The 15,034-nt window shown below is 43.0% G+C and overlaps 1 protein-coding gene across 1 annotated transcript in view; it reads right to left on the bottom strand.

The window, feature by feature from the left end:
* The window catches only part of MED12L (mediator complex subunit 12L), a 366,394-nt gene that overhangs the window by 5,447 nt on the left and 345,913 nt on the right, over positions 1-15,034 (bottom strand). The window contains exon 44 of the mRNA XM_061637068.1: positions 2,857-2,938. Within this exon, the coding sequence (XP_061493052.1) occupies positions 2,857-2,938 (82 nt within the window). The remainder of the gene's footprint in view (positions 1-2,856; positions 2,939-15,034) is intronic.

Genomic DNA, 15,034 nt, shown 5'->3' with positions numbered 1-15,034 from the left:
CTAAGAAATGAAAAGAGTCTTAATGTACCCACATGTGCTAAGCTACTGAAGTCAGTTAGGCTTAATTCTGAGCAAATGTGCAGAGGAGTAGCATGAAAGGCCCAATGATTCTAACACAATATATTTGCAAGTACACTTGGAAGTACATCTTACCCATATAGTTCACTGATGATAGGTTGTACCCAAAGCAAATACATTTCAGAACACCAGAAAACACTGCATTTTTTAAACTTAATGATAACTGCTGCCTGTTAAGATTTAGATTTTGTAAACTTAGAGCAAGCAATGAGAATTGGTCTTAATCAGATTGACACTCCAAACAAAATATTGAAATATTCCATTTCCAAAAGCTGAAGCTTCTGGCTCCGCCTGCCCTGGCTCAAGCTTGATCCAGCTTATGTCACTTCCTATTCCATGCTCAGTAAGAACCAACTGCCAGTGTTCTAAAAACCAGACAAACTGCTGTTTGGCTTGGCTGAGCAGGATCAGCTTTGGTTTAAATTTGGGTGGGAGAGTACATGTGCCTGCTGCAGAATAAAAAGGTGAGGGAACCTCCCAAAAATGATACTGTTAACAATGTTTTCCTTTTGGAAAGGAAAGAGGCTTCCCCTCTGCCCAGTACCCGCCCACCCAATCTCCTCCCCTTCTTCCCCTTCCCCTTCCCCTCATCATGTGCTCAGAGGCCCATGTTACCAAATTCTTCCAAGCTACACAGGAAGAGGGTTGGACTGTGAAAGACCAACCCAAATGGTGATTGCATTTTTACAAATTTGTAGGGCAGTACAATATCTCAGGGAGGAGGTCAGGTCTCCTGCTCCTCTGGTGCATTCACTATAGCAGCCAATCCCTGCTTTCTAAAGTTTGAAAGAAATACCTGTTGGCTATAGATATGTTCATGAACCATACTTTTTTGCCTATTAGTGAATTATACCTTGAGTATGTATGATGTTTAATGGAGCTTACTCCCAGGTGAATCAAATTGGGTATAGGATTGCACTAATTAGGCAAGATAAGGACTGGCTGAAGCTTTGAAGCTGTACTAATTTGTGGGAGGGAGGAGAGAGAAAATGTGACACTGTATAGTACAAAGATGCATCAATCTGGTTAAGGCAAGTAAAATGTGATGCCTATAACACAAGGACTAACCTGCAATCCAATACGTCTACTAAGAAGTATGTTCCATTAGGTTTAATGGGACTTACTCCCAGGCAAGTATGTACTGGACCACACACTTACCTGGGAATAAGTCCCATTGAATCCAATACAGCTTACTTCTAAGTAGACATGTATTGGATTGCAGCCTTAGTTTCCTTTTGCAGCCATTTTAATTCTGCCTTCTGTATCTTCAAGTTGGTGCCCATCACTGCTTCTTGTGATAGCAAATTCCATAGTTTCACTATATGCTGTATAAGCCCACATTTTTAATTGCAGGAGAAGGGATAATCTTTATCCTGGTGGATTACTTTTGATATGTGCATTTTCTGTTTGCCTACGTCTCTTAAGTTCTACTCCTGACAATTCAATTGTGCATACATGTCTACCCAATGAGTTCAGTGGGACTCCCAGGTAAGTATGCACAGAATTAAGTTACCTCTAAGTTATACTGTTGACAAAAAAAATTACAAAGGCAACTAGTAAAGTACTAAAGTTTGCATTTTTCCTTGATGATAGGGGATTGCCATATTGATAAAAATGTGTATTAGTTGAAAGGGGCGCTGCAGTGTTTTTTGCAGCACAACACAGGCATGCCTTCAAGCACCGCAATAGAACACCTGTTCAGTACTGGTGGCAACATAATGACTGTAAAAAGACATTCCTTGTCTGACGTGCTGTTTGAGCAAAGATGAGACATAACAGAAATTTATTTAAAAGCAGCTTTTCAAGTGTAAAATTTGACTTCAAGTGAAAAAGTATACTTGTGTTGCAGTATCACCATTGCTGGGGTGGGAGTGGGGCGTGGATGTGAGATTCTGTTATACCATTCAGTTAATCTTATGGATAAAAAAAATATTCTGCTACCTTCTGTGTGTGTGCGTGTTTATTTTTAATGTTGTTTGTGCAGCAGCCAAGGCCAGCACCTTGTAGGCAGTCCATTTTTAAAAAAAGTAACTTAAGTGTAATTGTAGTGGATACTTTTGAGTAATGGTAAAGCAATCAGTTACTTTCAGAGCAATTGTAATTGTAATTTATTACTTTTTGAGGCCATGTAACAGTAATTGTAATTTATTACTTTTTAAAAGTAATCTTCCAAGCTCTGAACCCATCACACTGACCATGTGTTGTAGCTTGCCACATGCTTGATACACACACCCTGTGCCATGCAGATAGGAAAGTCAATGGTTAACCAAGACCTTGGTGGGGTGCAATGCACGGCTGGTAGTGGGAGACATTTGGCTTGGCTTCTCAAAGTTGTGTAGGTCTGACTTAGAAACAAAGAGTGAGCACATTTCATGGCCTGCAAATGTCTGGCTTTCTTCCCTACCAAGTAGCTCTGGGAACTGTTGTCCTGTGGAAGAATTAGTTATTCAATTGTTTTTCTCACAAACTTGCCAGTTAAACTGGTTTAAAAACTGTTTGACCAATAATTCGAGTATTCTGGGTATGAACTTAGATGTACATCCATGGCAGATCATATCCAATACTCAGACCTACTGCTACTGAACAATAGTTATGCATGCATGTGGTAATTTTCAGGATATAGGCCTAATCACAAGCTAAACTCATTTACTTTAAACCAGAACTCACTACATCGAGATTTATTACTTAAGGAAAATGAAGTGGCAGAAAATGTGCTTTGAATATGCAAAAGCCCAGCTGTGGATACACAAAATGCTTTATCTAGTGTTGCATACTTACTTGACAGCTGTTTTTGGAGTTGTCTGACAAGGGCAGCCGTCTGTTGTTGCTGTTGTGTCTGCTGCAAGCCTTGCCTTGGAAACTGCAATATTCAACATCAGAAGAAATTAGCAACACACTAGCAGGTAATGTCTACAATATCTGCGATGTATTCTTGCCAGTTTGAGAACAAAGATGCCACTGTTTCATTCTAGCCTACTCCTTGCACATTACATTTATTACTAAAACCAAACCTCTCTTTCCCTTAAGAGGAATCAATGTGGTACAACTGGCTTGGCCTTGTAGACCAGGCTTCCAAGCTCAGCTCAGCTTGATCAGTGTTTTAGAGAGGATACTAAGCACCAATGAAGCATTATTAGCTTTTTGAATATATTACTGTGTAGAACAGGTTGGTGTAGGAAGTATGTGAGTGAACAAGAGGGAGTCCTCTTTAATCCCTCAGGATGATGCAGTATAAAAACAGGGCTCAAAACACAGCCACACCATCCTAACTAGCTATCAGATTAATTGATTCAGCAAATCCAATCTTGGTTCAAGTCTGCCAGCCTTGCCCCTTCCGCCTCCAGCCATGTACCTCTTGCCATCTCAGCTACACAGCTGAAGGACTACTTACTTTTTCAGCTAGAAGCGGGGGTGGTGTGGTGTAGCCCTAGTGGGCAAACATAGAAGTGAGTAGACAGAAGCAAGACTTATGGGTTTCTTGGATCAGTGTTGCAAAGGGAGGCTTGCAAAGTGGCTGAGAAATACCCTATGAGCTTTTTTATATTATTATGTTTGCTTTACCCTTGTCAAACTGCTTCCCAACTGGATGAAATTAAAGACACAAGAGGGAAGAATTCTCTTCTGTGCACACCACTGCTTCCATTCCCCTTTCCTTGCCTTTCCAGAACATGAATAGGGAAAAGGAAGAGTGCACAGGATACAGCCCTTTCTGCTTCCGTCTCCATCCCTCCTGTTTGTCCAAGCCAGAAAATATCTAAATACAAGAGGAGGGATTAGAGGCAGGGAGTTGTAGAGATCCTCTTGGACCCTGCATGATTCGTCTGAACTCCAAGCAATTACAAGAACCTAGAAAGGAGGGGGTGAAGAGGACTGACTCAACTCAGGATGAGTGGGAGGAGGGTGAGGGAGAGGGAGATTAAGCCAACATGTTTCCATGCTATTTTGAATTTGAAAAAACTTGAAAAACAGTGAGGTCTAGTTAACAGAGTACTGGACTTAGAGAGCTGATTCCAGCCACGATTGTTCAGCATTGTACAGAAAACATAACCAGGTTAAGAGTGATACACAACTGGCTTCTTAGAAAATATTACAGACCTATAATGCAGAAAAACCTCCTGTAGCCAGACTAGTTTAGATCGGGCGATAAACTGCCCTTCACTTCAACAAATGGTCATGCCTTTTGACAAGGGATAATCTCTTAATCCACTTTAAAAAATGGGACATACTTATCTGCCTTCACAAAACATACTCTGAGGATGAACAACAACTGTACATCACCCCTCCCCCCGACTCAGAATTTCATCATGTAATACACTGATCCGCTCACAGAGACAAGATTTCTGTGGGCCATGACTTCTAGTCCTTCAGTCATCGTATCCTATGTAAAGGATGATGATGATAATTAACTTTGTAGGATACTGCTACAGATGTAACATTTGATGCTCAGACATTTAGCCAATAATCTGGATAATACTGGCATGAAATAGCACATATATTGTGGAGTGCTGGGGTAAGGATCACCCTTGTACTCTTTTCGATTTTGTTCTCTAAGAAAAATTAATAAGATCAAGCCTTAAAATCTTGTTCCTATGTTCAGAAGATAATGGATCTCTTTGGAATTTTTCTTTCAGGTTGTTCTTTTTTTTTTTTAAGCAAGAAGACCTGTTCCCAATACTTTACTGGAAGTATTGGAATCCAGATAATAATATTTTCCATGCATTCAAACAATACATTATACATTTATATTCCTTCAGTTATATCAAGGAGATGTTCATCTGCTGGAGACATGTGGATGCTGTAAAGGGCCAGTTCTAAAGGGCGGCCAGGTGAGGCACTGGCCCAAGGGCCCTTGGAGCTACAGGTGCCCCTGAGGGGCCCCTCCACTCCCCTTCCACGATCCACAGCACGAGCCGTGGATTGCAGGACAGGAGGAGCTTCAGAGCCACCCGCAATCCCCCCGCTTCACCTACCTTTCTCTCTGCTGTTTTTTTGCAGTGCACACAGCATTGCCATCAATCAAGATGGTAGCCGAGGTTTCCATAAGTGGCTGAAGCCTCTGCTGCCATCTTGGTTGATGGCAGCAATGCACGTGCGTGCACGGCTGCAAAAAACAGCAGAGAAAGGTAGGTGAAATGGGGGGATAGCTGGGGGATGGGTCCTGATGCTGATCGCGGAAGGGGAGCGGAGGGGCCCGGGGCAGGCTGGCGCCCAAGGGCACCAGCTTGCCTGGAGCCGGCCCTGATGCTGTGCATGTTGAAGCTGAAGAGGATGACCCTAATTCAGGTATAATGAAAAAACACTATTTCAAGGCAAGGAAACGTTAAAGGGAAAAATGAAAACATTGAGTTTGAAAACAAATCTGAGACATTTCAATAATAATGAAGATAAGAATATAGTAAAACAGTTCTCAGATGCAGCAACTGACTGGTATCCTTTTTATTAGAATATAGCTGATCCCTTTGTAGTGCTATCTCTACAATGCAGCCCAACTATATATGAAATGTGTACATACACGGGAGTCATGAGCCTTAATAATGAATATCATGCAAGCTGCCAATGCACTCAAATACATGCATTCTTCACTCACAGTCACACTGAGTCATGGACATTGTAAATCGTGTTGAGCGAAGCAAGCTAACCTGAATCTGAAGGGCCAGAAGATCCCTTCCACAGAAACCTGTGGCCTTTGAACAGATATAGAGATGTCATTATGAAATTCTGACTGCAGGGAGTCTTTATTTAAAATTTATTTATTATTATTAAATTTATATCCCATCCTTGTTCCCAGAAGGAGCCTAAGCGCTGCAAACAAATCCACTAAAAGCACTTTAAAATATCTTTAAAACATCTTTAAAGAAAGCATCTTTTTAAAAACTACTTCGAAAACAACTTAAATATGCACTTGCTCTCATATACCACCTCATTTAACATAACATAGATGTGGATAAGGACACAGTTTTGGTACATCTAATTGTCCAGGAACACCCTACTCTCAAGAGACTTTACATTATTTTTAATGTAAAACTGTTGCTGCATTATACCTTTCCTGAAAGACCAAAGAAGAACCTGACAGTGCATATTTTGGCTATACAATTGTTGAAGATTTATTACAACAACATCTTAAGAATAAATTTGACAGTTATGTAAATTAGATTAGAAGCTTATTCACTGCCAAATACTTTTTAAAAGTTATGCTATTGAAATTCCTGCTCTGACAAATGGAAACTTTGTCTAATTCATGTTTACCATATGTTACTCCCGTAAGTCTAATATACAGATTTGCTTTATAATTCTTGAGAATTAAACTTTTCTGTGGACATCTTTAGAATTGCATCTTTCATTATTGGGTGTAGATCAATAGGGACACCAACACAATAACTTAATGGAAAAATCGTATTTTACTATTTTATGGCAGTCCAAAAATAATAATGCAAACAACATTTGTGTTTCAAAAGTAAAACATGTGCAAATGTGGTCTTTTGGTTTGTTTTACTGCCTATGTTTAGGCAGTTGCCACAGATGTGTTAAGTTTTCAGCATGAATAACTTCTGAAATTTAAAGTCAGATATTTCATTGACTTTGAACTGCCTCCACAAACTCTTCCTACGGCCTTTCCAGACAAAGGAAAAAACCCCTGGGTTTTACTGCTTGAACTAATGCTATAAAGTCAGGGTAGCCAATGTGGTGCCCCCAATATGCTGCTTGACTACAATGTCCATTATCCCTAAACACTGGCAATGCTGGCTGTGGCTAATGTGAGTTGGAATCCGATAGCATCTGGAAGGTACCACACTGGCTACCCGTTATAAGAAACAAGGATAATAACAAAATATCTTGTCCCACATGAAGAAGGTTGGCTTAATTTTGGTGGCATCCTGGCATAGCTGTACTTCAGCTGCTGAAAGAGAAAGAACAAGTGAACAAAGTGGACTGATACTACTCCCAAGTATCACTGTTGCTTGCTCATTTGCTTGGGCAGCTCCTAGTGTGGCTAGGAGCGTCTGCCACCAGACTTCTCTTCTTGGCAGTGGTTGTTGCTAGAATCAGCCATTTTCACCTGCTCACTCAGATGGGCCTCTCCCTGCTTGCCCTTTGTCTAGAGGGAGGAGACAAACAGCCATTTGTTGCACATTTAGTAGGAGACACCCCAGTGGACTGCACAATGCCAAGAGCCCTGCAAAGCCAGCCATGCAGTTGTTTTTTATTCCTTTTTGAGAGAGAGATATGGGTAATACCTAGTCCCTACAGATAAATTAAAATTAGTTAAAATCTTAAAACAGCATAGGCTGTTCATGAGGGATCTATGAACAAAAAACAATAGATGCTTGCAACACTAATGCAGCCACATTCTAAGAGCCGGACTATACCAAAGCGTTTCCACTGGCCACACCTGGAGGGGCAATGGGTTGATCTGCTGATCAGTTGCAAAATTTGTTTGAAGCAATTTTTTTTAAAAACCACTCAAGCTGATCCCACCAGGTTTTACAGTAAAAGGGGCCAGGGTTCGACTAGTGTTGTGTGCCTCATTTTCAGAAAAGAGATGTGGAGACACACTGGAGCCAGCAGAACAGTAAGTGTGCCTCTACCCTAAGAATGCCCCTAACCAGGGCATTCAGAAATCCTGTGGATTCCATTAGTCTCCGGGAACAGACTATCTTAATCTATCCACCACCCCTGCAGGGGAGGATCAGAGCCATAAGTCTAAACTGCACCAGGAAGTGGTCTGACCATGACAATGGGGTGACATCCACCACTACCTCATCTCCAGACCACTCCCTCCTCCATCTGGAGCAAAAACAAAGTCAAGGGTGAGGCCTGCCCTATACGTCAGTCGGTGACAACTTGAGACAGCATCGTGGAGGCCATGAAGTACCGAGCTGGTACACTAAAGGTAGCCTCAGCATGGACATTGAAATCACCCAGGACTATCATTCTGGGCTCCTCCAGTACCACAGCCAAGATAGCCTCTGTCAGCTCAGTCAAAGAAACTGCTGGGCAGTAGAGTGGACAGTACACCGGCAACAACTGGTGCTGTCTCCTTGGCTGGATACCAGGTGCAGGCCCTCACAGCCAGCTCCAAGACAGAGTGGCTTCCTGGCGATAGAGATGGAAATTCTGTAGACCACAGCGACTCCTCCCCCACAAACCTGCAGCCTATGCTCATATTATATCAATGTGGACAAAGCTGGATCAGATCAACTCCTCCCAGCTCACTCACCAAGGTCTTGGTAATGCACACCAAATCGGCACCTTCATCCATGATCCAATCATGGATGAGTGTGGTCTTATTGTGTACTGATCTGCCATTAAACAACAGCACACACAGGCCAATAAATATCACCCCACCCCTAAGATTGTGATTTACGCTGAAAGCAAATGCATTTGGGAAAACAAGCAGAAGGTAAATGTACAGCTGAGGAGGTAGGCAGATCAGCAAAAGTAAGAGCAGATGCTCAGTGGCTTTCCTCTTCTCCAGGATTGGATCCCCAGGTTTTGAATAACTTTCACCCAATTTCGAATTTACCATTTTTGGGCAAGGTCATTGAGCGAGTAGTGGCTAATCAGTTGTCGACACACTTGGATGAAACGGATTATTTGGATCCATACCAATCGGGTTTCAGGACTGGACATGGAACTGAAACAGCCTTGGTCGCTCTGGTTGATGATATGAGGAGGGCATTAGATAGGGGAGAATTCACCTTTCTTGTCCTCCTCGATCTCTCAGCGGCTTTTGATACTGTTGACCACAGTATCCTTCTACAGCGCCTGGAGGGATTGGGAATAGGAGGCACTGTATTACGGTGGTTCCATTCCTTTCTCTCCGATAGGCATCAACAGGTAGCATTGGGGGAGGAGGTTTCAGCCCCTTGGCCTCTCAATTGTGGTGTGCCACAGGGCTCTATCCTCTCTCCCATGCTATTTAATATCTATATGAAGCCACTGGGGACAATCATTAGGAGATTTGGGCTGCAGTGTCACCAATATGCGGATGACACTCAGCTCTATCTCTCGTTTAAATCTTCGCCAGAGTTGGCTGTGGAGACCATGTCCAAGTGCCTGGAATCCGTGAGTGGATGGATGGGAAGGAACAGGTTGAAGCTGAATCCCGATAAGACTGAGGTGCTACTTGTGGGAGACAAGGGAAGGTTGGGTGATGTTGACCTGATGTTCAATGGGGTGAGATTACCCCTAAAGGACCAGGTCCGCAGCCTTGGGGTTGTTCTTGATTCCAAGCTGTCCATGGAGGCTCAGATCTCGGCAGTGAGCCGGGCAGCTTGGTATCAATTACACCTCATTCGTAGGCTGCAACCCTACCTGCCTGTTCATCAGCTCCTACTAGTAGTACATGCCCTGGTCACCTCTCGTTTAGACTACTGTAATGCGCTCTATGTGGGGTTACCCTTGAAAACGGTCCGGAAATTGCAACTTATACAAAATGCTGCGGCTCGACTACTCACAAATTGTCGCTGCCGGGAACACATCACCCCAGTGTTGTTCGATCTGCACTGGCTTCCAGTTATTTTCCGGGCTCAATTCAAGGTGTTGGTATTAACCTTTAAATCCCTATACGGTTTCGGCCCAGTTTACCTGATGGAGCGCCTCCAGCGCCACCAATTATGCCGCCCGACAAGATCAGCCACTCAGGACCTTCTCTCAGTCCCACCAACTAAAGCAGCTAGGTTGGTGGGGACTAGGGAGAGGGCATTTTCAGTGGCGGCCCCCACTCTCTGGAACTCCCTCCCATACGATCTTCGGCATGCCCCTTCCCTGAACGTATTCCGCAAAGCCTTGAAGACCTGGCTCTTCAGACAGGCCTTTGGGACTTCCGGGGAGGGTTAATTTTTAGTACAAATTGCCTATTACTCTGAACTGTTACTATTTTACTGTCATGTTGTATTTTATTTGTATTTTATTGTGATGCATTTTGCAACTGAATTGTACGTCGCCTAGAGTGGCCATTGGCCAGATAGGCGACACACAAATTAAATTATTATTATTATTAATCAGCTTGATTCCAGCAAACCAACTTAATCAACTAGTGAAAAGTGGTGAAAACACACTGACTTCTGGATAGTTAAACAGATGTGAGTAATTCCTTCCCATCCTCACAAAGGATGACCTGCTAGACACACAGTGCCCCCACTAGACACACAGTGTCCCCCACTGAAGTAGGTGGCTCATGCTCTGCTTGGCTAAGATGGTGTCCTGGGAGGTGGGGTGGAGGGCTTTATATAGGCCTGCCACCCATTTATTTATTTTGGATGAGATCCAACTAAGTCATACTCAAAGGAGACCCAGTGAAATCAATAGAGTCCATTATTTCAGTAATTCTACTCTGTATACAACTTAGCTGAATCTCACCCTTTATTTAAATATATGTTTTATACTACTCACTATTATAAATAAATGTCAAAGCAATTCTTCTGTGAAACCTTGAGATATCTTGGAAACAGACTCACCATATGCTCTACTTTACAGAGGACAGTCTATTCAAATCCAGTTTAAAGATAAAGTACCATAAGAAGAGAGCAGGGGCCTTGAATTGTTCATCAACAGCTCTTAGACAGCAATACTGAGCAGGCCCAAAGTTTACCAGGTTACTATATTGTATTTCTATTTAAATTAAAATATTTCTAATTTTATATGCTAATTCTATGCAAATTTATGCCATTTTAAAATGATTTCATTATGATTGTGTGTATATAACAATATCAAAGCACCCTGGATCTTCTTGAGGACTCTGGAAATAAGTGGCATAGGAGTAAATGCATACAACAGCCTGTGTCCATAGAAAGAAGAGTGTCTATGGCACCTGCACCACCCTGTATTTTCAATGGAAGTTGTAATAGCTGTTTTTTAATAATGTTATTTGTTATTTAATTTTTGTAAATAGTATTGTTTTATTGATGTATTTCTATATTTGTTTTTCTTGTAAGCCGCCTTGAGGGTCTTTTGGCCATAAGGCCAAAATAAATAAATAAGGCATAAATAAACTATAATAATAATAATAATACTCAGAAGACACTCCACCAACACCTTCTCCAAGGCTGTATCACCAAAGAGCTTGCCACTGACATCAGGCAAAGAGGACAGGTTGGTTCGGAGCCATGACAACTGCTTCCCAATGGCATAACCAAAGGGACCTCCTCATGAAAATGCCTGATGCCAGGGCTCTAGCAGAAACTTGCACTGCATCCATGAAAGTGTCAGCCATGAAGGCTACAGCATGGGAGATTTTCAAGAGAGACTCTGTCTGGATCTTGTTGAGGATCATCCAACAAGCTTCCTAACTAGGAGGCCCTTGCAAAGACTGAAGGTGAAGGAGCCCCCCACACATAGAATCATAGAACGATAGAGTTGGAAGGGGCCTTGTAGGCCATCGAGTCCAACCCCCTGCTCACAGCAGGAAATCCACAGCTAGAGCATCTCCCGTAGATAGCTGTCCAGCCTCTGCTTGAAGACATCCAGCGAAGGGGATCCCACCACCTCCCTAGGCAGTCGGTTCCATTGCCGAACTGCCCTTACTGTCAAGAAGTTCCTTCTAATGTCCAATCTGAATCTACGCTCCTGCAACTTAAAACCATTAGACCTAGTCCTACCCTCTGGGGCAGCAGAGAACAAATCTGTACCCTCCTCTATGTGACAGCCTTTCAGGTACTTAAAGAGTGCAATCATGTCACCCCTCAGCCTTCTCTTCACCAGACTGAACATGCCAAGTTCCTTCAACCTTTCCTCATAAGACTTGTTCTCCATACCGGCTATCATCCTTGTCGCCCTCTTCTGAACCCGCTCCAACTTGTCTATATCTTTCTTAAAATGAGGTGCCCAGAACTGAACGCAGTATTCCAGATGAGGCCTGACTAATGCAGAATATAGAATATATTACTTCCCTCGACCTGGAAACTATAGCTCTGTTTATGCAGACCAAAACCGCGTTTGCCTTTTTTGCCGCAGCATCACACTGCTGGGTCATGTTCAACTTGCGATCCACTACAATTCCAAGGTCCTTCTCACACGCACTACTGCTAAGCCGGGTATTTCCCATCCTGTACCCGTGCATTTTGTTTTTGTGGCCTAAATGCAGAATCTTGCATTTGTCTTTATTGAATATCATTTTATTAATTTCAGCCCAATTTTCTAGTCTATCCATGTCCCTTTGGATTTTATTCCTGTCTTCCATTGTGTTAGCTATCCCTCCCAGTTTCGTATCATCCACAAACTTCATAAGGCTTCCCTCCACCCCGTCATCTAAGTCATTGATAAAAATGTTGAAGAGTATCGGCCCCAGGACAGAACCCTGTGGCACTCCACTCGAAACCTCCTTCCAGTCCGAAGCAGAGCCACCGACGACCACTCTTTGAGTACGGTTTTCCAACCAGTTGTGAATCCACCTGACAGTATTTCCATCTAGTCCTCATTTGACCAGTTTGCTAATCAAAAGGTCGTGGGGGACTTTGTCAAACGCTTTGCTGAAATCTAGATAGATGACATCTATAGCATTTCCACCATCTACTAAGCTAGTGACCCGATCAAAAAAAGAGATGAGATTAGTTTGACAGGATTTTTTCTTGACAAACCCATGCTGGCTCCTACTAATCACAGCATTGTCATCTAGATAGTTCCCAATGGACTCTTTTATTATCTGTTCTAATATCTTTCCCGGTATTGAAGTCAGACTGACCAGCCTGTAATTCCCCGGATCTTCTTTTTTACCCTTTTTAAAGAGCGGGATGACGTTTGCCCGTCTCCAATCCTCCGGCACCTCTCCCGGACAAGGCACTAGCATTGTGGACTCACCTCAAACCCAGATCCATCTTTCATTCCATGGCACCCTTTAGCTATGAATCTGAAACTGTTAGAGTCAAAGAAGGACTCACTAGTCCTATGATATGCTCAACAAGAGGAAGCATCAGTTGATTCATCAGATTTTGCTCTAGAGATATTACTTGTTAGTTGTGCGAAAATACTTTTTCCAGTGCAAGGGTGTATCAAATTCAGATTTGATGACTTTAGAAAACAGTGACGGAAGCTTTCCACTCTGGACTTCAGTTGAGGATCAAGGCATACTGCTGCCACCCTGGATGAAGAGGGACCAGGAGGTTTCTCCTTGGAATTCAGAGGTAGAGCCCTCTATCGTCTTGCACAGCAAGGTTCTCACTATCTCTAGTGGGAATCCTGGAAGAGGCAATTAGAAGCCACATCCTTGGACTCTGAAACACCAGTCCACATCCTTGGACTCTGAAACACCATTTTCCTCGTCTAAAACAGTCAAATCAGAATCTGGATCCTCAGCTGTTCAAAGGATCCCTTCTGGTCTAGTTAGATCAGATGGCTCTTGCCCACCACCTATGTACAGCATGGGGGCCAGGAGATGTATAAGGTGGAACCAAGGAACTGGGGTGAAGTAGAGGGAGCACCTTCCTGCAGTGAAGAAAAAGACTGGTTTGGCAATGAACTGGAACTTTGTATAGCAAGAGCTTGCTGCGAGGCATGAGGCATGATTTGAAACATAGCAGCCAAATCCTTAGAAAGGTCAGCTAACCAAGCTTCTTTAAATGTTGAAGGATGTGAGTAAATAAATGCAATTTGGCTGGTGAAGGCAACCCAGTTGATGAAGCTGATGAAGGTGACTGGGAAACATGAGGCAGCCCAACTGATGAAGCAGGCTGGGAATTATGGTCCTGCAAGACATGAGGGGGCAGAAGGGCTGAACCCTGGAGGTGTCCTGAAAAACCCTGAAGTCCTCAGGAGAAGACTGAGTAGGAAAGAAAATGGACCTAAGGGCTACTGATGACTGCCCCCTCATCAAAGAGCTGCTCCTCAGCTCTGAGGGATCTGCTTATTAAATGCTGTGATCCTTCCCCAGTGCCAGACATAATAGTTAAAGTGTCCCCTCTTCTGAGGTGATCCCACTCACTGGGAAGGGAGAATGGCAAAGCTTCATTGGTATTCTCCCCCAGTTCCTGTAAATCCACTGTGCTGAAGGGTCTCAATGCTGCAATAAAATCGGAGGGTGCTTCCATAGTCTCCCTGTCTGCAGATATTAAAGGTGCCAAGACACCCTCTGGCCCCAGGGAAGAGGGGTGGCACTAACTGCCACTAGTAAAGGTCTCTGTTGTGTAGAAGCCAGCGGAAAGAAAAGGCTGAAAAACAGACATAAAGGGTTTGTTTGTTTGTTTGTTTTTGAGGAAAAACATATGGATGAATGGAGAAGCTAAGCATCTGGAATTAGTAGAGACAAATGGTAAGAGAAATCACACTGAAATAAAATACAGGCCTGATCCAGCAGAAAATGAGCATAGAGCAAGAACCTAACCACTTCGTGAAAGCAGAAATAACTGATCCCTGTGTGAAAGGGAAATCGAACAGTGTCTTTTCTGCCTTCAACCACAAGGTGGAACATGTCCCTTCTGAGATCATCTTACATGCACAGGAGAATTACTTCTGAGTAGACATGTATATTATTGTACTATAAGTTAACTGTGCAGCAAATTCTGAATGAGATCCTGGTCTAGCTTCTGCAAAGCATGAGATATGCCAAGCCTCTTTGCAAAGTTTTCACACTTGCCTTTTGGAGAGAGGGAAATTCTTTAACACTCATACTTACTGCAGCAGTAAATGACTTCAGAAAATAGCTCCTAGGCAATACCTGATCTCAGGTGAACCCAACACAGGAAAGATGCATCCTGGTTGCTAGGGGAAAAGGGCAAACAATGGAGATTCCAAGGACTTTTTTAAAAAGTCAGAAGCAGGAAAAGTGCATTAAAAGGGAAGGTAAAACAGCAACTCTTTAGAACCCCAGGGATTCTATTGCATGGTGTTCAAGCAACTTCCTTATCATTCACAGCTCTGATTTCCCTTATTGGCTAATAACACTTCACTGACAGACAGGAGCAGGCAGTTTGGCTCATTTCACAGAAATCACTTAGAAGCGTACTTGCCCATCATGCTCACT

This window comes from Rhineura floridana, chromosome 7 (genome assembly GCF_030035675.1).
Source record: "Rhineura floridana isolate rRhiFlo1 chromosome 7, rRhiFlo1.hap2, whole genome shotgun sequence".
Classification (NCBI taxonomy): Eukaryota; Metazoa; Chordata; class Lepidosauria; order Squamata; family Rhineuridae; genus Rhineura; species Rhineura floridana.
Note: the sequence above shows the minus strand (reverse complement) of the source record. Positions and strands in the feature narration are given on the sequence as shown.